The sequence below is a fragment of the Hemicordylus capensis genome, chromosome 2, assembly GCF_027244095.1.
Source record: "Hemicordylus capensis ecotype Gifberg chromosome 2, rHemCap1.1.pri, whole genome shotgun sequence".
NCBI classification, from domain to species: domain Eukaryota; kingdom Metazoa; phylum Chordata; class Lepidosauria; order Squamata; family Cordylidae; genus Hemicordylus; species Hemicordylus capensis.
In genome coordinates, this window is record NC_069658.1 from 231,152,775 (window position 1) to 231,178,981 (window position 26,207).

At 46.0% G+C, this 26,207-nt stretch overlaps 1 protein-coding gene across 1 annotated transcript; it reads right to left on the reverse strand.

Annotated features, from left to right (window-relative positions):
• Positions 1-608: 608 nt before the first annotated feature.
• LOC128343830 (class I histocompatibility antigen, F10 alpha chain-like) lies at positions 609-25,262 on the reverse strand. The gene is made up of 11 exons (XM_053293267.1): positions 25,144-25,262; positions 22,869-23,138; positions 21,577-21,855; positions 16,948-17,232; positions 16,211-16,288; positions 14,185-14,226; positions 12,340-12,378; positions 12,017-12,112; positions 8,727-8,761; positions 7,221-7,329; positions 609-958 (listed from the first exon to the last, which is right to left on the reverse strand). Exons 1-11 carry the CDS (start codon positions 25,208-25,210, stop codon positions 609-611), a joined length of 1,650 nt encoding a protein of 549 aa, XP_053149242.1. The 5' UTR covers positions 25,211-25,262.
• Positions 25,263-26,207: the final 945 nt, after the last annotated feature.

The window sequence follows — 26,207 nt, forward strand, 5'->3', positions numbered from 1 at the left end:
TATCTTGGTTCAATAAAAAAATCTTGTCCTATTTTAAAAAAATATCTATATCTATATCTATATCTATATCTATATCTATATATCTATATCTATATCTATCTTATCCTATCTTGGAAATGCCAGGGAAGGAACTTGGAGCCCAGATGCTCTTCCCAGAGCGGCTCCATTCCCTGAGGGGAATATCTTACAGCCTTCACACTTCTAGTGTGAATTTACGCTTGTGAATTTAAGTGAATTTAAGCTTGTGTCCTGTGCATTGTGCCGGTTGGTGAGGTTGTCCGGGAACTAAAAGGGGGGGGGTGTTACAGCTGACATCACTCTTCGCTGGCTTGCGTTGCGTGTTTTTGCCTTTCCTTTTCCTTTTTTATTTTATTTTTATTTAACATATTTCTCTACCGTCCAAAACTTGCGTCTCTGGGCGGTTGACCATTCAAACCATTTAAACATTAAATCAATTAAACAATTCAAACCATTTTAAACATTAAAGATCATTAACATTAAAATCATTTTAATGCTATCAATTCTCTTTATCATCAATTCTCCTTTTTTCGCCCTTTCCTAAAACAAAAAGAATGCTGCTTAATAAGCATCCTTTTTCCAAACAGAGGTCACGTGTTATTTGGGCACACGGGCAAGTTAAAAAGAAGCGGCCCGGTTTCCGGGAAAAGGGAGGGCTGGAAACCTAGAGTGACGTTCGGGGGTGGGCCTATAGAGGACACGCCCCGAAGCTGCCGGTCCTCCTCCTGACTGGCTGTTTTCTTCCTGGGGGCGGAGCTATCCGGCTGGGCTTTGAGCAAGGGAGGCTCCTGCGGACGCAGTGCGTGAAGCAGAGTGCGTGGACGGCGGGCAGTTGGACCGTGATCGGTCTCCAGAGGCTCCAGTCCTCTGCTCTGGCCCTCGCAGTCGCAGAGAGCCCCCGAGCAAATGTCGTGGTTCTGCAAGCTGGGGAGTCGCTGCTCTCAGGACGGTGTGGAAGGGGAAGGAAGTAGGGGGGAGGAGATGCTGAAGGAGAGGGAGCAGGGAAGGGCAGGCGCCCGAGAGGAGGCTGAGGGCGTGGGAGGTGCCGGCCCGGCCCTGAAAGGTAAAAACGAGCTCTGCCGGGCAGTAAGGAGACTTGGCTGCGGCACAGAAGCATCATTCCAGCAGCACCTGCGCTAGACTGCCGCTTCCTGAGATTTGCGGTGGGCAAAGGAGTGACAGGCTGTCTGCTCAGGGTCCCTGCACCATTAACCCCTTCTTGGGCTCTTTTTTGCTTTTTAAATTTTTTATTGGTTTTTACAATATTTTAACAATCCCGTTACATCTAATTAAGTAAATATTGACTTCCCGCTCGCCAGTCTGTGCGATTCATTACTATACAAGTCCACCATTGCTATAGTAATTCAAAACATATATCCTACACATTGCAAACTCGATTTTACTCTACCCAGCCTGCCCTTCTTGGGCTCTTTTTTATTGTTTGTTCCCCCCCTCTGCTGCTCCTTTCTTCCTATCCAACTCCAGACTCTCCCTTCAGACCTTTAGCTCAGCATTCTTCCAGTCCCTACTTGGAATGTGCACAAAATATAAAGCAATGATTAAAAGACTCTGCTGCCACTTTAAGACAAGGGTGGAGGCCATCCCGTTTGGCTCAAGATCCATAAAGTCAGATAATTGGAACCTAAGGCTGCTAATGCCTTTGCAGATGTACCACGCGATCAGTGATGTTGCGCAGTGCCACAGCTTCTGCTCACTTACCTCTTGTCTTCCATGCACCCACACTGCCCCTTGGCCTCTGTGGCCCCAAACAAGATGGGGAGGGTGGAGTGCCTGGCACCAGCAAAGAGAGCAGGGTCTGGCAGCAAGCTTCATGGCTGAGCAGGGAAGGATTTGAACCCAGGTCTCTTCTGTCCTAGACCAGCACTCTAACCACTGCACCACACTGGCTTTCAGTTGCATCCTGGAGAGAGAAAGAGAGAACAGGGATTTTTATCCACATTTTAGCTGTGGCATTGCTGGAGGACTGATTCTGCCAGTTTGTGAGTGTAATCGTGTTCATTTCAGTGTCTTGTTAACAGAGGTTGAAGTGCTATATTCACCTTGGAGTAAGCTTAATTGCATGGTAGAGAATTAGACAGGCACTTCTGTTTAGTTCTCCAAGTACACCTCCACATAGTATTTGGGTATTTCATGAGCCCCAGCATATTGAAATTTGTAGTTTTCCAGCATTTTTTGGTCTGGCTACATCCACTGCTAAATAGTTTTTGAAATATTAAAAGATTAATGAGCTTGACTTGGATTTTTGAGCTGATATTATAGTAAAGTTATCTGAAAGATGGGTGTCAGATGTTTGGACAGGGAGTGTAATTTCAGTGCTTGCTGTAGGCGCTATTTTCCTAGATACGCCTCTGGTCTGCACATATATGGAGATCCGAGTTAGAAATTGTGCATGGGCACAGAACCCCGGGCCGATATCCAGTGGTCCGAAAAGACTATGAGAAAGGTAGTGGGCCCTGAACCAAAAGGTTTTGGGGATATTTTGGTTGGCAGCAATGCCTGTTGCCAGTCACTGCCGTAGCAAGCCATTTTGGTTGCGTGTACTTAGCTTTCCTAGCCACTTAATGGCGCAGCGGGGAAATGACTTGCCTAGTGAACAAGAGGTTGCTGGTAAAACACCTATATCGGGCAGCAGCAATATAGGAAGATGCTGAAAGACATCATCTCATACTGCATGGGAGTAGGCAATGGTAAAGCCCTCCTGTATTCTACCAAAGAAAACCAAATGGCTCTGTGGTCACCAGGAGTCGACACTGATTTGATGGCACACCTTTACTTAGCTTGCTTAGACTCTGGGGGCAACCCTGCTCCCCAGGAGCCTATTTAGATGCTTGATATGTTGGTAGTTTTCCCGTGGTGGGGAAACTGGGACATATTGAGGAGTCCTTATTTTTGATCCGGGGATCACAAACTCCCGATACCAGATACCTGCATGCAAACAGTTTTCTTCAACACAAGCCAGCAACACTCATGAGTTCCAGTCCTGCCTCCAGCCTTTGATCGGGACTGGTAATGATGCCCTCAAAAGCATCATTACCAGTCTAGATCAAGGGTGAGTTAGATTTTCCTGTGCTGGATGGGGTTACACTCCCCCAGAAGGAGCAGGTGCGCAGCTTGGGAGTACTCCTGGACCCAGGCCTCACCCTGGTATCTCAGGTGGAGGCCATGGCCAGGAGTGCTTTCTATCAGCTTTGGCTGATTTGACAGCTGCGCCCATTCCTCGAAGAGGATGACCTCAAAACAGTGGTGCATCAGCTGGTACCCTCCCGGCTTGACTACTGCAATGCGCTCTATGTGGGGCTGCCTTTGTACATAGTCCGGAAACTTCCGTTAGTTCAGAATGCGGCAGCCAGATTGGTCTCTGGGGCAACCCGGAGAGACCATATGATGCCTGTTTTGAAACAGTTACACTGGCTGCCGATAGGTTTCCAGGCAAAATACAAAGTGGCTTTTACCTTTAAAGCCCTGAACGGCTTGGGTCCGAGATATCTTAGAGAGCGCCTTCTTTTACATGATCCCCACTGCACATTAAGGTCATCTGGGGAGGTCCGTCTCCAGTTACCACCGGTTCGTCTGGTGGCGACTCAGAGGCGGGCCTTCTCTGTAGCTGCTCCTGGGCTGTGGAATGCACTCCCAGCAGAAATTCGTAATCTTAATTCTTTATTGTCCTTCAAGAGAGCCCTTAAAACCCATCTGTTTGGCCTGGCCTTTCAGGGTTTTTAATTAGTTGTCGTCGTTTTAATGTAAACCTGGTTTTCAGGGTTTTAATTGTTTTGATAGTTTAATTGTTTTTTAAAGATGTTTTAAAATTGGTGTTTATATTTGTATTTCTGTTTTAATTGTTTTTAATGATTTCTGCCTTTTAATTGTAAACCGTCCTGAGCCAGCTCGGAAGGGTGGTATAAAAATCGAATAAATAAATACATAAATAAAAATAAAAGCCTCTTTGATTTTCCCAGCCTCCATCTGTCCTATGTCAGTTCTCTCTCCAGCGATACAGCTTGTTTGAAGCTTCTCTCCTCCTCTCGACCTCCCTGCCGTTCCCCACCCCCCTCTCCAGGAAAGTTAAAGGTTTACTATTGCCATCTCTAGTTGCTACATTGCACACCCATAACACATAGCCAGTATTAGTAATGAATCAACACTTATTTTATTTATTTATTAGATTCATATACCGCCCTTCCAAAATGGCTCAGGATGGTTTACAGCAATTAAAACAAGTTAAAATCAAACTATTAAAACACAATAAAACCAATTAAACAGCTAAAAAACCCTGGAAATCAGGGCAGCAATTTAAAACAGTTTGTCATCCTAAACTTGGAGCTGTTTAGGATATAAATTGCCTTTATGTTATCATTTTATTCAAATAAAGCATTTAGAACTTTGCTTTGGTCCTCCAGTCTTGTCTCTCCTCTCTCTCACTCTCACTCCATGATTCTCATAGTGAAGATCCTATTGAGCCACAAGATGGCAGTGCAGACCAGGTACCTTTTCCATTCTGGAGTAAATAGCTGTAAATTAGTAAGTGGTATTCTGTGCATACACAGAATGTGAAAATGGCCTTGGGGCACAACAGGACCCCATCAGTGTACATGTGAAGTTGGGTTTTTTTGCCCCAATATGCATCACTTTACACTTAAGAATATAAAAACAGTCCTGCTGGATCAGGTCCAAGGCCTCTTAAGCTGCAAGTGGCCTATAGCCCTCAGACTAGTAGCCATTAAGAGACTTGTTCTCCATGAATTTATCTAATCTCTTATTAAAGCCATCCAGGCTAGTAGCTGTCACCCCATCTTGTGGCAGATAATTCCATAGGTTAATTATGTGTTGTGTGGGAAAGTACTTCCTTTTGTCGGCCCTAAATTTCTTGGCAATCAGTGTTGTGGGATGACCCCTGATTCTAGAGTTATACAAGAAGGAGAAAAATTTCTCTCCACACCATTCATAATTTAATAGACCTCTGTCATGTCTCCTTTCAGTTGTCTTTTTTTCTAAACTAAAAAGCCCAGGTATTGTAGTTTTACCCCACACAATCTGTTTTGGATTTCACTACTCCAAATAGTTTAGTGTCATCTGCAAATTTGGCCATTTCACTGGTCACCCCAACTTCTAGATAATTTATGAACAAGTTAAAGAGCACTGGTCCCAGTACCGATCCCTGGGGGACCCCACTTCCTACTTCCCTGCATTGTGAAAACCGTCCATTTATTCCTACCCTCTGTTTCATGTCCTTCAACCAGTTACCAATCCACACATGAACGTACACAGCCTGTAATTGAATCTTATCTCGATGTTTCAAGTTTCAGGTGTTGTATGTGCTGGTTTTTTGGAGGCTTGCTCTGTCCCCACACCACACCACCCCTCTGCCCCTCACCTTTTGAAATCAGACTTAAAACCACCCACCCTGTTCTTGCACAAAGCAAACAGCCACTGCAATTGGCTTAAAAACAACACCACCCAGTGCAGCTCTTGTGAAGCGGTACCTCTTGGGTTGCAAGAGATGGGATTTTTTTTTTGTTTAGTTTAGGGGTCCAGTGCTCCTGCTCAAATTCACCCAAGCGGAGGGAGGGAGGAGAAGGAAAGCCCATCAATTTTGATTAATTGTCTTAACTGTGCCAGGAGGATTAGATCTGATGGTAGGGTTTTCTCATTGCTTTTTGGAAGTTAGGCTCATTAGAGGCTCCTTCAGGCAATGAAGGTTCGCCATATATCCATGAGGAGTGGGGAAGTCCCGACCAGCTGCACCCTGCATCCCCTGCCCCATCACTCATGGGTCTTGGGTTGTCCTGAAGAGGGAAAAACTCTTGTGAAGGCAACCGTCATTACGAGGGTGGATCGAAGCTGGGACTTCCTACCACTTTGCAGTGCCGCTCATGCGTATGGCAGCTCTCTCTGATATCTCAGATTCAGGAGCGTAGGGAGCTTGGCGGTAGACAAAATAGGACTGGGGGCTCCTCACCCCCTGGATCCTCAATCACATGTACCTCAAGTCACGCTTCCTGCATACGATGTAAGATGCAGGGCCTGGGGTGGGATGGGGCCCAGCCAGTGCCGATCACAGGGCTATCATCAGCCTAGGCAGAGTTTCATTTCCCCTGTTAGTCAGGGGTGTAGATGTAATGGAGCAGATGGGTTCAAAGAACTCGCCCCCCCAGCTCCTGAGAGCCCCCCAACGCCACCCCTCCCTATTTTCTTCATATCTCCCTCACTCTGAGGGTCTGCCCCCTAATCCCTAGCTAGGGGTCAGTGGTTGGCAGAGTCCTTGAAAGTTTTAGGTGTAGTGGGGCCAATGCCTGGGTGAGGGTTCCTTCCTCCACAGCCAGCAACACAGCCTGGAGAGGAGAGGGATGTGCCTCACGCTCCCAGCGCTTTGCATATGGGCAGGAGCAAGGGGGCACACCTTGAACTCTTTTGGGTTGTTCTGCTAATTTTTTTTTTAATTCTTTGTTAAATGTATATACTGCCTTTCATTAAAAGCTATCCCAAGGCGGTTTACAAAATTTTTAAAAACATACAATAAAAATGAACAATTAAAAATATTAAGCTAAAAATATGGAGCATTTCTGATTTGAAATATATAAAATACAAACATAAAAAATTATATGCGGGTTGATGCAAATTATCCCCTACGTCCCCCACTGCCCCATTCCTGCTTCAGAAATCTAACATGTAGAACACTGCTTACCCACCCAGAAATGCACTTTCCCCCTCCTGAGTCCCCCTTGATATTTTTTTTTTCCTGGTGCTGCTGCTCAAGACAACTTCTCAATCAGAAATTTTAATTTTAATTGTGGTTTTAACTGGTTCTGTTTTAATTGATTAATTATAATTGGTTGTAAACTGCCTAGAGATCTTTATTAGTAACATTGAACTTCCACTTAAAACAATAATTCTTTTGCTGAAGCTGAGGCAGAGAGATAGGAACACTTCCCCCACTGACAGAAGACGACTTTCCCCCACCTTTCTGCCATTGTGCATACTGTATTTGTTCAGCTTTTTGAGCGGGGCATGCTTAAGTAAAGCACTTTGAAAATATTTGTATGCATAGAAAAATGTTCAAAAGGTATGAAGAGATCTGTCCCTCCGCCTTCCATGTCTTTGTTCATATGAGTGTGCAGGCACTAGTCCTCATGACTAAGAGATCCAGAGGTAGAGTGTCTGGATGTCAGTCCCGCATCACTCACCGAGCCTGCAGGAAATGAAGGCAAAGCCCTTCTTGCCGCTGCGATCCCAGGCAGGAAATGGGTTTTTGAGCACTGTGCTGGCTTTCTGGAGCTTGGCCATGGCCCCTGTCTGTGCGACACACAGGGGGCATGGCCAAACTCCCAAAACGCCTACATGGCACTGTGGTAAGAGTACTGCCCCCCCCCCCCCGCAAACATCTATCACAACTATTAGGGCAAAGCTATTCTACATGCTCCCTTTGATCTAACTCAAAAACCTGTTTCTCAAAATACACTGCACAAATGAACAAATAACTTCCTACTAGTGGGCCCAGGCACAGAGCATCTGTGCCTCTAGCTGGCCCGCTGCCATGGCCGGGCCCGCCGCCTTGCCTCCACAGCCGCCCAGGCAGGCAATTCTCCTGGGTGCGCCAGGACCAATCAGGTGCCCCCGCAGCCCAGCCAATCAGCTGGGCTGCTGGGACGCATTTTTCCTGGGCACACCCAGGAGAAATATATAGATAGATAGTACAACCCCAGCAAAGTTGGTGAGAAAGGGAAAAGTGACAAAAAACTATCAAACTGCTAGAGTCACTTGTCAAATTTAAGCTCATAAAAATAAGCAATTTTTTTTTTTTTGGTCTTTTCTACAAAATTGACGTGGATCATTTTCAAACCCACTTTTCCTACATGGCAAAGTTTCAAAATCTACCTGGTGTTGAGCCATTTTCTAAATATAAGCCATAATACCCACTGACCCTCTGGTTTCTAGTTATAATGGCGGAATATAATTTGTCCTGTTCTTAATGTAGGGTGGCTACTGTGGCCCTGTAATAACTGCACATAGCCCAGAAACACAATATGCAAAGGAGTAAGCCCTGGATGCAGGTTACAGAGGATGCTGGGCTCATGTTGCTGCTCTTTCACACCATGCGACTTGCTCACATTAGTCCGATTCAGACGTTATGCTGTATGAGTGTGCAGATGTCTGAATGATTGTACTTGTGTTCATGTTAAAAGTGAACCTGGATACTCCAAATGCATGGTACGGATAGGAAATATACTGCTGTACCTGCATTTCACATAACATGTGAATGACTGTAAAGTAAAATAAAGTTGTGCCGTTGAGTTGATGTCGACTCCTGGTGTCCAGAGAGCCCTGTGGTTTTCTTTGGTAGAATACAGGAGGGGTTTACCATTGCCATCTCTTGCACAGTATGAGATGATGCCTTTCAGCATCTTCCTCTATCGCTGCTTCCTGATATAGGTGTTTCCCATGGTATGTTCCCCAGACTAGCGGGGATTCAAACCAGCAACCTCTTGCTTCCTTGGTGAGTTGCATCCCCCGTAGCGCCTGGATACATATCTGCACCTCTGTACACTAGTTGTACAAGTGTTGAACATTAAGTGCAGATATGCCTACTGTCTTTGCAATGATGTTTTTATTAGGGGGGAGGAAGTAGAGAGGCTGGGGTGTAGCAAGGTTGGAGTGGGCCCAGGGACGGGATTTCAAAATGGGCCCCTCACTGCCTTCCTTTCCTTCTCCAGGCCCCATGTCTTAGCTGCAGAACATTAAGGACATGTGTAATATGGTGTAGCAGATTAACAGAGGACACAACAGTTACAAGCTGTGAATAACAGCAGAACCAAATAATACAACAGTATCAATGAAGAACATTAATAATTGCACACATTCCAACTAATACAACAGTATCAAGGAACTTTAATAATTGCACATATCCCAACTACAGTTACAAGGTATAAATAACAGCAAAACCAAATACAATAGTATCAATGAACTTTAATAAATGCACATATCCCAACTATGACATCTCACCACCAACTATATACTATTGCATTCTATCGCAGAGCACAAGGATAGTTGCTTTCCCACATTAGGAAAGCAGATTGTATGAATCAATCCTGTATTACTTTACTAAACTTCTAACGTTTCTTTCTAGCAACTGTTGGGACTGCCCTTGCCTCCAGACATACCTCCTGCATTTTTGAATTTAATTAAACCCAAACAAATTAACCTTTTGCATTAGGGCTGCCATATTCAAGCTTCCCAAATCTAGGTAGTCTAATTTGCATATTATGCAAATTATGTGACAACTAATTTGCATTTTATGTATTTGACAGATTTGTATACTTTCCCCTCCTTCACTGCCCTCCCATGTGATTGGGTCCAGAATAAAATCTAGAATAGAATGAAATAAAAAATTTTTAAAAAGATTTTTTAAAGAAAAAAAAAGAATAAAATCTGGGCAATCTACACAGTGCATTTGAAATACGTGTAAATCTGGATGGAATTTAGCAGCCAGATGGAGGAGCCAAAATCCAGAGGCTACCCTAAACTCTGGGGGACATGGCAACCCTATTTTGCATATATAATTACAGTGCCAGCAGGAAGCAAGCAGATGTGTTTTTGTGGAGCAAAGTGAATTCCAAAACGACAGTGGAAGTGGAGGAGCAGGGAGGAAAGGACAGAAGCAAAGTTCATAAATACTAGTCAGGAGTCCTGAATTTAATTATGGCTCTTGTATTCCAACACGTGCTCAGCCACTGCCCTGGTGCTCTCACACATCTCACTTCATCTCGTTATCTCCCTAGTAAGCTTATGACTCTCAGAATAAGCAATTCAGAAGTTAAAACCTGCCCAGCGAGGAGAAAGCAGTTCTGAGACTGCCTTTTCCAAAGAAGATTCTTTTAAATTGCAAAACTAAAAGGCGCCCAGGTCAGACGCTTGCCAAGGGGTTTTCAAACACACACACACACACACACACACACACACACACACACACACACACACAGAAGCAGAAGGAGGGAGAGACTTTTAAACAGGGGCCCTTGGTGGGGAATCTGTAAAAGTGATGAAGGGGATTCTGTGATGAATGAGGGGCCTAGAGCACCCTCCTTATGAGGCAAGGCTACAACACCTGGGGCTATTTAGTTTAGAAAGAAGATGACTGCAGGGAGACATGATAGAGATCTATAAAATCATGCATGGTGTGGAGAAAGTGGATAGAGAGAAATTCTTCTCCCTCTCCCATAACACTAGAACCAGGGGTCATCCCATGAAATTGATTGCCAGGAAACTTAGGACCAACAACTGGAAGTACTTTTTCACACAACGCATAATCCACTTGTGGAATTCTTTGCCACAAGATGTGGTGACAGCCAACAACCTGGATGGCTTTAAAAGGGGTTTGGATAACTTCATGGAGGAGAGGTCTATCAACAGCTACTAGTCAGAAGGCTGTAGGCCACCTCCAGCCTCCAAGGTAGGATGCCTCTGAGTACCAGTTGCAGGGGAGCAACAGCAGAAGAGAGGGCTCAACTCCCTCAACTCCTTCTGCAGGCTTCCAGTGGCATCTGGTGGGCCACTGTGTGAAACAGGATGTTGGACTTGATGGGCCTTGGGCCTGATCCAGCAGGGCTGTTCTTATGTAATGAACCCTTGAAACCCATACTGTGCAAGCATCACCCCCTCCAAAAACAAGATTGAGTTGGGGCTGGACATTGGGACACACAGATCAACACAAACCTGTTGTGGGACTCATCCATTGTGTGCAGCTGGAGTGGAGCTTGAACTCTGCAGTGCAAATCCCACCCACCTGCCTAACAGCTGATTGGCGGTGGGCCCCAGCAGCTCAGCTCAAGTAAGTTACAACAGCAAGGAAACAAAGGAGCAAGGAAAGAGCCTAGAGACAAAGAGCAGCACCAACAAGGAAAGAGCTCTATTGAGCTCAAGTAGACTGCTAGCACGCCGTTGGCAACCATAGGGCAACCACAACAGGGATGGGCCCCTCGCTGACTTCCTCTCCTTCTCCTGGCCTCATGTCTCTGCTGCAGAAGAACATTAAAGACAGGTGTAATATGATCTAGCAGATTAACAGAGGACAGGAGACTACAGTTACAAGGTGTGAACAGCAGCAGAACCAAATAATACAACAGTATCAACTTTGTGAAATACAAAAGAGCAATTCATGTTTGCTACCAGAAGACCAGCTCTCTTTTCCTTCCGTGGGTTCCAAAGGAAGCTTCTGTTCCAAGCTTAATTTTTGTCAGGGCTGTAGCATGGCAGGGTTTAAAAAAAAAAAAACAAACCCACAATATTTTTCATTTGGAAAAGGCAGGTGAAGGGCTATCCAGGCAAACCAGTTTAAAATTAGCAAACAGTCAAGAAGGATGTTCCACTCTTCCCCAACCCTCAAGTATTGTGAGCCATTCTGGGAGCAAGGAACATTTTTTAAAAATAACTTGTTTGGTTGAAGAACAATTGAATATATTTTCAACAACCACAGCACCATCAAAGAAGCAATCAATAACCCCCCTGCCCTCACCCCATCTCTGCTGCTGCAACCACTGCCGCTCTCCCACTGCCGACTGACAAAAGGGAAATCGGGAGTCACAGAGAACCTGCTTGGGGGGTCTGCAGCTCACACTCTTGGCTACGGGACTGGAGAGATGGCAGGGACTGGCCTTGGGGGGCCCCTCAGAGGCTGTGGGCCAGGAGACATTTGTCTCCCTTTGTCTCATTAATGGTACGCCCATGGATGGGAGGGTGGAAGAGAGCTTGAGATGAGGTGATCAGAGCAGAATGGCAAGGAAGAGATCTCTCCACTGCTATGTCTGTGGTTCTCTCTCCTCTTCTTCTGTTGGAATCCAGTGGGGAGAGGGGTCTCGTATCCACCTGACAGGCAGCTGAGGTGCTGCCTTGTTTTTCACTATAGGAAGGGTATCATAACTGCTTTTTTTAAGCAAAGACTGATGAATCTCCATGTTCTTGTTGAGCAGTTGGTCAGAGGCAGTACGTCTTCTTAACAGATGGGCTCCTTCCTCCTGCTGTTGAGGCCCACCAGTAGATGCTGCTTCTTGGCTTGCTCTGGATGCATCTTGCCGCCCTTCCTCTGCAGAGACAGAGAAAGTGTGAGAGCTGGAAGTGGCCCCCTCCCTAGAGACTCTCCATTCCCACCTCCCCTGCAGGGGCCCCTCCATTCTCTTCCTAGCAACCTGCAGAGAAGAAGATCCCATAAGCTTTCTGGCCACTTATTATTCATGATAGCCCATTCCCGAGAATCTGTTGCAAAGTTACCCATTTTTGAGATGGCTGCCCACCCCGACAGGTCCCACTTACCCAGTGGGGTGAAAGGTCTGTCAAGCCCCTGAACACGTGCTACAAAGGAGAGGAAAAGGAGACCATCAGTGGTTTTAAAACTGGACAAGGCCTTCCTACACTCTGGATCTGACAATGCACTGACTGTGGGACAAGAGAAGCAAACACTGCTATTCGTAAAGCGACTCATGATTATGCAATTTTTAGAGTCCATCTACAGCCTGGTGCTCAGTAGTTTTTGCTCAGACCAGATGAGCCTCTTCACAGTTCACAAACATGTTAACATGTATGTGTATGTGTTTGTAAAAAATGCAATAAAGACCCACCTTTCACAGATTATATAATCAACCTCACTAACAAAAATCCCACCTTCCCAGTATACTGCCACCAAGGACTGCCTTTTGCTGAAGTAATTATCCATGTTTAGGCAGGAGGAATTCTCTAATTAATCTTTCCACCCTCTCGCACTAAATTATAGGCACGGGCATTGCCTCAGAGTTGGGGGAGGAGGGAAGGATATTCACTCCACTCCTTCGCCTATCAGTGAGAGCAAAGGTCTGTGCTCCTCTCTGGGAGTCCACCAGACCAATGAACCCCACCCCAGCTGATCATCTCATTTTCAGCAGTCCCTGCCTTAAATAAAGCCCTACATTTAGGACACTCTTCCCCTCCTTCCTTCTTCTTCCCCGCTCAGGCAAGTGGATTGACCACTAGTGATGTGTTCGGACCGGTCCGGAGGCCATTCTGCAGGCCTCCGGACCAGTCCGGACTTGGGCAGTTCGTTGGTTTGGGCGCTGGGGTGGGGGTCCCTTTAAGGGCGGGGGGAGGGTGTACCTACCCCTCCCTCCACTTGTCCCCTGCCGGCACGCATCCGTTTAGCAAGCGTTTGGGGCGGCAGGATACCTCCCTGCCGCCCCTTCCCCCTCTGGCAGCAAAAGGCTTCAGGTAGCCTTTTGCGCACGTGTCACATCTCCGCATCGCATGCATGCACGTCTCCGTGTCGCATGCGCGATGTGCGCATGCGCAAAAGGCTTCCTGAAGCCTTTTGCTGCCAGAGGGGGAAGGGGCGGCAGGGAGGTATCCTGCCGCCCCAAAGACTTGCTAAACAGACGTGCGCCAGCGGGGGACAAGCGGAGGGAGGGGTAGGTACACCCTCCCCCCGCCCTTAAAGGGACCCCCACCCCAGTACCAGACCACAGCTCAATGCACATCCCTATTGACCACCCAATCCCTGGCCTCCCAAGGAGCCCTTTTCTCCAACTCAGGGGTGTAAATATAATAGGGCAAGGGGAGACAGTTGTCTGGGGGCCCAATGCCTTGGGGGGCCCTCCAGAGGCAAATCACATGACTGACTCCCCCAGCCGCGCACCCGCCCGGGCTTCCTTCAGTTGTATTCATCCTCCGAAATTGATGTGAGTGCTAAGACCTGGAGCGACCAGAACAGCATGTCTTTCTGCCTCATTTAAGATTTCTTTACTTCATGAGCTGAGCTTCAGTGAGTGGGGGGCCCATTTTAAAATCTTGTCTCTGGTCCCACTACAACCTTGCTACGCCCCTGCTCCAACTCCACCCCCTTCACTAGCATTTCCTCACAAGGCTGCAGCTGTGGAGCTGATCTCATCACTCTTCCATCTCCACCATCCTGCTGCCTCTTGGGCTGCACCCGCCCATCCCCCAGCAGCTTTTGCCCGCCTCTCTGAGCCCTTCCCGACTCCTGAATTACTGGGGTTGTCCTGGCGACTGGAGCACACCACCATTTGACTGGGTAAACAATCCTATCTCACGGAGGAGGGTAGGAAACCCCGACAGTAATATTTCAAAGATGGGAATCTTTGAAAAGATCATTAAGCAAAGATCGTTGCTTACCTAATACTGCTCTGTAAGTGCTGCTATATATCTGCCGTTTCTCTGCAGAGACAGAATAAGAGACACAGGGATGGAATGTAGCTATATCAATGGCTACTAGTCTGGTGGCTATTAGGGGTGTGCATAAAACTAGCTGGCCCGGTTCAAGTCCGTACCAGACCAGTTTGGTCCGGCACACACATAACCCGGTTTGCTTTGGGGGGCTTCGTGAGCTTTATTCAGTAAAAAGTTATTAATTAATTATTATTATTATTATTATTATTGTTATTATTAGTAGTAGTAGTAGTACTTATCCCCTCTAGGGGGCTTCTCCAAGGCTGTTCAGGGTCTCTGGGTTCCCCCTCCCTCCACGGGCCTCCATTATGGCTCAAATCACTCTGTGCAGGCAGTCTTCGGTCCATTCTGAGCCTCACCCCCATCATGGCGGCCATTTTGGAGGCTGCTGCACATGCCCAATAGGCCTCGTTGTGGCCCTGGCTTATTTTTACTGAAAAAGCTCACAAACCTCCCTGAACGGGAGGTCTGCTCTTGTCTGTGGGCTTCTCAGAGGCATCTGGTGGGAAACAGGATGCTGGACTGGATGGGCCTTGGGCCAGATGCAGCAGGGCTATTCTTATGTTCTAAGGAACCTCCAGAGAATCCATACCCTCTGCAGTGTCCTCAGACCCAAAACCTCCATGCCAGATGGTGGTTTCTCAACAACCAGCTGATAAGGAGATTCCATAAGCTCTCTAGATAACTGTTACTACACAACTTTTCAAATATCTTTTCAAATATCAACCCAATCCCTACTTTTCTTCAGAGTAACCCCATTGCCATAGGGGATATGGGTTGTGTTTTATTATATTGTAACTTTTACAGGGATTTGTGTGAATCATTCATTTTACCCTTGATTAAGGATCTATGAGGCAGAGGAGATGAAGCATTCGGTTTATTTATTTTTTAATCAGATCATCAAGCCCACATTACCCATAATGTGGTAAAATTTTGTTTAATAGCAATGAACATATGACACCAACTAATGACCACTGTAGTGGAATAATTTATCACGCCACTGTATGTTCGTAGAGCTATACTGTTGTTATACTGTGCGTGTATGGCATTGTGTATTTCCCCCATGTTTCTGTACTGGTCGAAGACGACAATAAAGTTTATCTATCTATCTCTGCTCAAGAAACTTCAGAGGAAAACTCAGGGCAGGAAAAAAGAATCAGTAATGCTGAAAGAAGAAATGTCCATCTTTTAAATGAATCAAATAGATTGGAGGGTAGTGGTGGCCTTCAGAGGATAGAATTGGGACCCCCTGGTTTATCAATTGAAAGGGATGGAACAGAGAGCTTGGGACAGGATTGGGCCCCTGAGCAGGAGGCTCGGCATTTTTAGGGTTTGGGATGATGAAGCTGGAGGCCGCCAGAAGGAAAAGAAGAGAAGTTGACAAGCCCACTCACAGTCTCAGAGGTACCGTAAGGCATCAACTGAACCCCTAAACAGGAGCACTCAGAGGGAAGAAGAGCCTTGTAAAAGTAAGAAATATATTTATGCAAGCGGCAGATTCCACAGAAGTGACTGGGGCTTCATTCCAAGTAAATATGTTTAGGACCTCATTAACAATTTGGGCAGGGGAGGAAATTGTTTAGATGACACTCAGATGCTTCCAGGCCCTGGGGATTATGTAGGCTTGTCATTAAAGGGTTATTTAACCCCCACATGGAGAAAACCTTGCTTCTAATGGGAAGATCAATAATCGGACCTTCAGGTACTACCCAGTCTAGGTCTAAAACGTCATTTACAGAGAGGTTTATGGTGTGTGAAAACATTATATAGATGTTTATATTTTGAACTGCTTTAATATCAATTTCTAAATGTCATTTAGGGATGGTGCGATTGTGTACCACTAGCTGTTGAGGGTATGAGTTGCCAATGCCAGAAAAATCTCAATGAGAGTCTACCACAGTCTCTCCCTCCCTCCCTCCCTCTCCTCCCCTCACACACACAAACACACCAGCAAACATTTCAGTTTACTTACTTAAGAATAAAATTATCCCAGTCATCATTAGTAGAATGGAAGCCACGACCCCACAGATAGCCCCCACGGGCACTGAGGCTGAAATGGGACAAACACATGTTGACTCAGACTGGTAGTGACTCCCCAGGAACTCAAGCAGAGAGAGGTACTCTACCACAAACCATGTAGTTTTCCTGCTACAGAATCTCTCTGCCTCATGAGGACTCACCAGAGCCCAGTATTTCAGAGAGCAGCAGTGGTTTTTTGTTTTGGTTTTTTTAAAGCATAAAATGGTCTTTGGCCAAAGTGGCAGATGCACTGCACATCTCCCCACCAGTGCTATTCTCCTTGCAAGAATGCAGTGGGAAAGGGCATGATGTGTTTTACCGTTCCTCTGTGCATTCCGGGAAGGAAAATAATCCCAGCAGGGAGATAGATTCTCATGACCCACTTCTTCTGAAGAGCATTTTATGCTTAGAAGAACTAGAAGGATCTCCACCATTCTTGGTAAGACCCCTGCCCACTCCAATTTCCCTGCAGTATTCATTGGACACCCCACAAAATCAGCAGGAGTTCTGACACCCATGCCAACCCAGCCCTACTTTACTCTGAATCTGAAAGCATGTTCAGCATCCTATAAGGATTCTTGCAAGCTTCTGCTGAGAGGCTCCATCCCTGAAAGAATATTGACCTCCCAGACTTTGCTACACCCACCCACAAAGGAGCCCTACCCTCCTTCCTCCCCTGAAGTTTCTCACCAGGCTCCACCCAGGTCACGTTCAGAGGTTCCAACAGGCTGTCATGTTCCACATGGCACTGGTAGCGCTTCTTATCCTTGGGATGGATCTCAGTGCTGATCCAGGTGTGGTAGGTCCCATCCAAATTGGGGCTGACACCTCCACGGAGGGTCTCCTGCTCCCAGACCTCACCATCCTTCCTCCAGGTGGCATCAATCTCCTTGGGGTAGAAGCCATGAGCTCGGCAGACGAGGGTCTCCAGGCCATCATGGCCCAGCTTGCATGCCACCTTCACAGTTGGGGACTCTGCAGAAAGGGCATCATTGGGTTTAATAATGGTTGGATGGCAGGGAGGCTGAATATTTTATTTTAGCAGCAGACAGAGACCCCAGATGGTAATCTAGCATAGTGCACTGCACCCTAATGGCATCCCCCAGAGATGAAAACCTCCAAAGAAGGCAACATCCTGGCCACTTCTGATTGTACTGAAAACTCTCAAAGATAATAATTAGCAGTTGTCTGACTTGTCCAGTGAGCTCCTTCAGAGCTTTTCCTCCATGACTGAATTGATAATGAACTTTGTGTTATCTGGAGGAATGTGGCTGAAATAGGCTGGATATTTATAGTGTTCAGTTTCACCAATCAAATGCCATCTTTGGCAAAGCCCAACCCTCTCTACCCTCCCATTTCCAGCTGGGGAGTCTGTATGCTCAATATCCTGTAGCGGAATCATGTCTCACAAAGGGAGTCAAATGTGGAGGAGCAGATCATGTAGCCAGGTGAGGTGTTGCATAAAGGGATGCAACACCTACATTTGCATGCTCAGGTGGGAATTTAGTCTTCACAGAATCAGTGTCAAAGGCCCCCTTTCTTGCTTAAGCCCTTTCTGGCCACCAGACAACTACATTCGGTCTCATGAAATAGGAGCTTTTCTTTGCCTAAGATACCTTCCATTATAGGTATTTCCACATGAATGGCATTTTTTGTGGGAGTTGCAGTGGTCTTCCACAAAAATGGCAAGAAAGCCCTCATTCTCTGGACTTTGTTGCTGATTTCTTAATAAATTACTTTCTGAAAATCCTGCTGAATTGTTTCCTTTCTCCCTTGCCTGATTGCCCCCTCTAATGACTTGCCTGCAATTTGATACACTGATGATGATGATGATGATGATGATGATGATGATGAAGCAAGGGTAAAATATTGCAGTGAGGTTGAGGGGAGTGGCGACATGGGGAGAACTGGAAGAAAAGTGCATTCACATACTGAAATGAGGCATGTGGAGGCATACCCTTGGGAGTGAACCTTTCCATTCTTCACCATTTGTGCATTCAACACTCCTCCATAGGTTACCCTATATGGTCATCTACATATTTTCCTCCTTGCACAAAATTTTGAACTCATTCAAGTCAGAGAAATAGTATTGAAAAAAATACTTTTAAAAAAATGAATTGGATAGCTAATAGTAGCCAAATATCAGAGAGAATAAGCAGAACCCCGCAGCAACATTGCTTCAGGAATCAATGGGGGGGGGGGAGGTCACTGTCCAGAAAGACTTTATGGATTGAGTTCCTGCTATAAATAAGCTTTTTGATCAAGTTTTTTTAATTTTTATGACATGTTTCTAGAAATTTCAAGCATCTCCTCCTTTAAATTCAATGTAATAAAAAAAGAGTCATGTTTACTTTTTCCTACAAGATTTTTCCAAAAAGCTTTCAACAAAGTTCCTAATCAAAGACTCCTGAGAAAACTTAGCAGTCATGGGATAAGGGGACAAGTACATATGTGGATTGCTAACTGGTTGAAGGACAGGAAACAGAGGGTAGGGATTAATGGAGAATTTTCACAATGGAAGGAAGTGAGAAGTGGGGTCCCCCGGAGATCTGTATAGGGACCGGTGCTTTTTAATTTATTCATACATGATCTAGAAGCAGGGGTAAGTAGTGAGGTGACCAAATTTGCAGATGATGCCAAACTCTTTTGGGTAGTGAAATCCAAAAAAGAGTGTAAGGAGCTCCAAAAGGATCTCTCCAAACTGGGGGAGTGGACAACAAAATGTTAAATGCAGTTCAGTGTTGGCAAGTGTAAAGTGATGCACATTGGGACGAAAACCCCCAACTTCAAGTACACACTGATGGGATCTGAGCTGTCGGTGACTGACCAGGAGAGGGATCTTGGGGTCATGGTGGACAGTTTGTTGAAAGTGTCGACTCAATGTGCAGCAACTGTGAAAAACGCCAATTCCATGCTAGGGATCATTAGGAAGGGGATTGAAAATAAAATGGCTAATATTATCATGCCCTTATACAAAACTATGGTGCAGCCACACCTGGAGTACTGCATACAATTCTGGTCACCACATCTAAAAAAGGACATTGTAGAACTGGAGAAAGTGCAGAAGAGGGCAACCAAGATGATCAGGGGCCTAGAGCAGGGATTCTCAACGTTGGCTCCCCAGATGTTATTGGATTTCAACTCCCATAATCCCCAGCTAAAGGCCACTGCGGCAGGGCATTATGGGAGTTGAAGTCCAATAACATCTGGAGACCCAACGTTGAGAACCCCTGGCCTAGAGCACCTTGCTTATGAGGCAAGGCTACAACATTTCAGGCTATTTAGTTTAGAAAAAAGATGACTGCGGGGAGACATGATAGAGGTGTATAAAATCATGCATGGTGTGGAGAAAGTGGATAGAGAGAATTATTCTCCCTCTCACATAGCACTAGAACCAGGAGTCATCCTATGAAATTGATTGCCAGGAAATTTAGGATCAGCAAACGGACGTACTTTTTCACACAACGCATCATCAACCCATGGAATTCTCTGCCACAAGATGTGGTGACAGCCAACAACCTGGATGGCTTTAAGAGGGGTTTGGATAACTTCATGGAGTAGTGGTCTATCAATGGCTATTAGTCGTTGGAGGGCTATAGGCCACCTCCAGCCTCAAAGGCAGGATGCCTCTAAGTACCAGTTGCAGGGGAGTAACAGCAGGAGGGAGGGCATGCCCTCAACTCCTGCCTGTAGGCTTCCAGCAGCATCTGGTGCTCCACTATGTGAAACATGAAGCTGGACTAGATGGGCCTTGGGTCTGATCAGCAGGGCTGTTCTTACGTTCTTAAGATCCGTCTTGTGGGTTTCTCCTTTTCCTACCCATCTCAGAAACTGGGACATGGTAAAGTAAAGGGTGCTGTTGAGTCAATGTTCCTGGTTTACTTTCCCCTACAAGATCTCTCTTGTGGGTTTACATTTTCCTACAAGATATGTCTTGTGGGTTTCCCCTTTTCCTACCCATCTCAGAAACTGGGACATGTTAAAGTAAAGTGTGCCATCAAGTCGATTTCGACTCCTGGTGACCACAGAGCTCTGTTGTTGTCTTTAGTAGAACACAGGAGGAGTTTACCATTGCCTCATCTCGCGCAGTAGGAGATGATGCCTTTCAGCATCTTCCTATATAACTGCTGCCCGATATAGGTGTTTCTCATACTCTGGCAAACATACCAGTGGGGATTCAAACCGGCAACCTCTGGCTAGCTAGTCAAGTCATTTCTCCACTGGACATGGTACCAGGGTTTTATTCTGCATAAAATTAGGGGGAATTCTTCAGGTTCATGCATTTGCTAAAGTGGACTGCAGTCCTTAAAAGCTTCTGCTACAATAAAGGTATTGATACCCTCTAAGGAAAGGACATTGGAACTGCTATTCTCTTCTGGTCTAGAATGACCACCCTTCAGTTCCTTCCTTAACCTCCATTTTGTTTCTTATGACATCTCATATTCATTTTCATGAACCAAGCAGAGGTGGAAGAAATAGAGTCTCCTTTGATTCCTGGGTGATCTGAATAACCATCTTGCTTGAGATAAATGTGACCAACATCACAGGTTTACTGCAGATGTTCATCTCCCTGTTTATGAGGCGTAATATTCATTTTAATATGAAGCAAAGAGGCATGGAAGAGGCAGGGATAGATCCCTACCAGGTGGGAATGCTGACGAACATCAACCTGGAGTGGAATTAGCAGAAGGGCTATGAACAGGCCCAGCCAGAAGGTCAAGAGGATATTCAGTAGGGGTGTATAGAAGTGGAAAAACTGGACCAGATTGGGTCCAATCCAGTCAAAAATCAGAGATGTCGAAATTGAGACTTTTGAACCAGGGTCGGAGTCAACTTGCTTTTTTTTCCCCCTGGAGAAAATCTCCATAGAATTTTATGGGGAAAGTATTTTAGAAATTGCTTTTTTAAAAAAACCTGCTCAAAGTGGAGCTCTGAAAGGCACCCCACAAGTAGATAAGGATGGCCAGACTTTTTATATTCAATTACAAGTGAATACAGCCATCCTTTAATTTTAATTAGTTTTTTTTTTTTTTACAACTTACAGGGAAATCAAAGAATCCATCATAATGGGAAAAAAGCTATGTAACATCGAATAATCAGAGGGGAAGTGATGTAACACCAAAGAATCTCAGGGGAGCTGATGTAAAAAAACAACATCCAGAAATTATCCGCTCCCCCCCTTTAAAAGTAATTTTTAAAACTGGGAGGTGGGATTTTAAAAAGCTGAAACAAATGCATGGGCAGGCAGACAAAGGGGCAGACTGAGGGCAGAGGAACGTCAACTTCTCCCCACAAGTCATCCCCACTTCCCATCCTCACCTATCCTCAGCAGAGTCTCTTTCTCATTGTTAATATATTTTTGCAGTCTCTCAGTGCAGGTATTCTCCAGGTAGTATTTCCATATCCTTTTAATGGTGGGTCCAGCCTCCCACTTCCTCTTGGTCAGCTGGGCCTGCTCATCAGCTGCCGTCCAGGTGAAGTTCTCCTTGTCCAGGCGGATGAAGTCCCTCCCATCATAGCCGCACAGCATAAACCTTCCTTTCTGCTTCCCGTCTTTGCTCAGCTCACAGCCAACCAGGCACTGCCAGGTATGAAGCCCTGAAAAAGACTCACAATGCAGGACCAGCAGAGTTGCACCATGTCAGAGCGGTCCCTCTCCAAATCTCTAATCCCCAATATGCTAATGTGTTTCTGCTTTCCCACAGAGTAGGGCTCTATTCCTCCCATTCCAATCACTAAAATGACAAAAATGACAACGGATAAAAATAAGAAGCACAGGAAATGAAGAGAAATGTCTGCTTTTTATATTGATACTAAAGGTAAAGTGTGCCATCAAGTCGATTTTGACTCCTGGTGCCCACAGAGCCCTGTGGTTGTCTTTGGTAGGAGGGGTTTACCATTGTCATCTCCCGCACAGTGTGAGATGATGCCTTTCAGCATCTTCCTATATCACTGCTGCCCGATATAGTTGTTTCCCACAGTCTGGTGTTCAAACCAGCAACCTTCTACTTGCTAGTCAAGCATTTCTCCACTGTGCCACTTAAGGTGGCTATATTGATACTAGTTACATCAATATAACCGCTGCCGCCACCACCACCACAATCAATATGATTAGTATATATTTTCATTTCACAGGGGAAGGGACAACACTGGCAAATGGAATCGGTAGATTTGGCCTGCCCTGATTTTAACCACTGTTCCTGAGGAAGAAATAGGAAACCCCCGGGAATGAAGAAATAGGGGGCTGCAGACAGGGGTATAGCTAGGGGAAAGGGGGCCTGTGTTCACCCCTCTCCCTCGCAGCCCCTCAAAGTGAATATAAGAACAGCCCTGCTGGATCAGGCCCAAGGCCTATCTAGTCCAGCATCCTGTTTCACACAGTGGCCCACTAGATGCCGCTGGAAGCCACAGGCAGGAGTTGAGGGCGTGCCCTCTCTCCTGCTGTTACTCCCCTGCAACTAGTGAGGGAGATAATGAAGAAAATAGTGAAGGGTGGAGCTGGGGGTCCCTCAGGAGCTTGGGGGCCCGGGTTCCTTGAACCCATTTGCTCAATTATAGCTATGCCCCTGGTGCAGACTCATGCCCTTCTCCCCCCCACCACCACCACTCACCTCCACTCCGCTTGTATCGACTCTGGAGGGTCAAGAGAGCCTGCCTGAAATAGAGCTCAGCCTCCTGAGCTTGCTGGGTCTCCCACTCCCAGTACTGGGCATCCTCCGCCTTCTCCATCCAGGGGACTTGAGGGTCAACTCTCCTTGTGTTGCTGTCATAGCGAGTGACAAGCTGGTCATCCACATATCCCAACTGAGTGAACCAGGGCAGGCCCGGGATGGGCTCCGATACCCCCAGGTAGAGATGGTGCAGGGAGTTTGAGGAGGAGCCTGGAAGGCAACAGAGGAGGACAGAATTAAGGGGGTCTGACGCTTGGGGAACCCCAAACCATACAAAGATCCTGCCAACCAATAGCAACCCCTACTCCAATTTAGAAAGAGACTCCAGGCAGGAGATGGGGGAGCAAGAGGGGGAATCCTTAGGACACCCGAGGAGGGGGGTAATAAGAGGGGCAGAAGACAATATGGCCATAGGAGCTCAGAGGGAGAACTAGATAGTGTGGAAAGGAGGCCTTTGGGAGCAATTGGAGAGAGCGGAGGAAAGAGAATGGAGTGGCAACAAGTGAGAAGTGGGGGAAAGCTGGTGGATATCTGCCATCCTCAGAATGAGGGAGAAAGGAGGGAAAGGGAAAGAGAGAGGCCAGACATTTGGAAGAAGGAGGAGTGTGAAGCTGCAGGAGAAGAAAGGCTGTCACCAATAGCTCTTTCTTCACCCTTTAAAGCCTTTCTAGTGGATCAAAGAGGCACCATTTAAAGTGGTGATTCTCTTATATTTAGCAGGGGTAGAGCAACCGACCCTATCCATCCCCAGCACAGCATCCCTCCAGTGGCTGTTGTTGGTGTCTATCTTATGTTTCTTTTTTAGATTGTGAGCCCTTTGGGGACAGGGAGCCATTTTATTTATTTTTATCTATGTAAACTGCTTTGGGAACTTTGGTTGAAGAGTGGAATATAAATATTCATAGTAGTAGCAGTAGTAGTATAGTTTATTGTATTTTTTAAACTTTTGTAAACCGCCTTGAGATTGTTTTTAATGGAAGGCGGTATATAAATTCAACAATCAATTAATCAATCAATAAAATAATAGGGAGATCCCCAGGGGTATGGGGTTGTGAGGAGGATGCCAGCAAGGGGCAGGGAAGGAGTCATGTGCCCACAGCCATTGGACCATTTCTGTAAAGTGATCCCTGCCCCAGAAGGCTTACATTTCAAACATACAAGAGAGTAAACTGAGATTTGCAAAGGACTCTGTTTTGGATGGAGAATCCCCAAACCAGCCTCTGCTTTTTGTGTTTCAAGAAAAACACACACACACACACAACATTCGGCTCTATCCAAATTCTGGCCTCAATAAAAACAGAATACAAGATAATCGATGGAAATTAGGGTAGATGGAAGACTGTCTTGCTCTACAGGAGATCCCACGGCAAGGGGGTCAAGTTCAGTCCTCAGCACCTCTAGTTAGATGGATCAAGTAACACAGGTGAGGGCAAAGAACCCTGCCTGAGGCCCTGTAGAGCAATGGCCAAATTTGAATACAACTTGGCAAACAGGCACCTTTTACCATGGTGATTCTCTTTATTTAGCAGGGGGAGAGTAACTGGCCCTATCCAACTACAGCACAGTACCTCCAGTGACTGTTGTTGGTGTCTCTCTTATGTTTCTTTTTAGATTGTGAGCCCTTTGGGGACAGGGATCCATCTTATTTATTTATTATTTCTCTGTGTAAACCCCTGGTGGCGCAGTGGTAAAACTGCTGCCCTGTAACCAGAAGGTTACAAGTTCGATCCTGACCAGGGGCTCAAGGTTGACTCAGCCTTCCATCCTTCCGAGGTCGGTAAAATGAGTACCCAGAATGTTGGGGGCAATATAGAGACCTCTGGCTATAGAGCGGTATATAAATGTAAGTGCTATTGCTATTGCTATTGCTATAAACCGCCCTGACCTGAGCCATTTTTGGAAGGGTGGTATAGAAATCAAATAAATAATAATAATAAAACCACAATTTTCTATGCTCAAACAATAGAAAATCATGAAAGCAGATGAAAATCCAGACTAGACAATCTCCTGTAATAAAAAGCAGCCGAGTTTGTTCTTGGCAGCAGGAACTGCAGGAGGAGCGTTCAAAGTCCACCTACAGCTGAAGCGGAAGCAGGTGTCTGAGGGAGCCTTGGTCTCGCCCCCTCCCTTCTCTCTTTCTCACAGTGCATCAATGGTGCTTATTCTGCTCAGCAGACAGGAGACAGGAGAATTTGGCTCCCAGAGAAGTACTCACCGGAGCAGCCCCTCAGCAGAAGGACAGCAGCCCTCAAGTGCAAAAAGAGGAACCAGATCTGCTCCATCCACCAGCTCAGAAGCAAGGATCTCTTTCTACACTCACTGTCACAAGGTGGGGACAAGAACACCCAAGAAGAATGCAGAGGGAGCACTCTGATTGGCTGAGGAGGAAAATTTTGACCAATGGAAAACATCTAAATGTGTGTGTTGGGAGGGGCTGTGGAATTAGACCTGAAGGTACAAGTACAAAGTCCTACTTATGTTCTTATGTTCAGCATAAATTGCCACTGGGAGTGGTACAACCTACACAGACCTGAACGGTGCACAGTATGAACAGCTGGAAGGAATTTGGAAGGAATCAACAGGAACCCTATTAAAAGCAGCCCTATGTGAATGGCCCCAGGTTTCTTCAAACCATCTTCATTGCGCTTATATGTGGCTAATACATTACCTCATAACTTGCTCTACTTTACCCCACTTAATTCTACGGTTAAGCCCACCTTCTGGAAAAGACCGTCTGGGAAAGGCCCAGGAAGCATTTCCTTAAGTAAAGCAGGCAGGGTCAGGAGAAGAAAAAGTCACCTACTTGCCTCTTCCAGCAGACACAGCAGTTTCAGCTGATAACAGGAGTGGGAAACTCTCTCATTTGCATGCTTCAGGAGCCTGCTAACTGGGCAAAGAAGCACCTTGTAAAAGTGGTGGTTCTCCTTCTTTAACAGGGGGAGAGCAACTGGCCCTATCCAGCCCCAGCCCAATATCCTTCCAGTGACTTTTGCTGGTGTCTTTTTCTTATGAGCCCTTTGGGGTCAGGGATACATCTTTCCTACTTATTTATTCTCTGTGTAAACTGCTTTGGAAACTTTTGTTGAAAAGCAATATCTTAATATTTGTAGTAGTTGTTGTTGTAGGAGCTGTCCAATGAGAGGAGAAGCTTTTCAATATAACTATCGCATTGTATTGAAAAGCAGGAGCAGCTTTTCAATACAACTTTTCTCGAGATAAAGGCTGATTTGTATATGGGAAGTGGGGGCTTTCACGGGCAGAGTGGAAATTTCTAGGTGC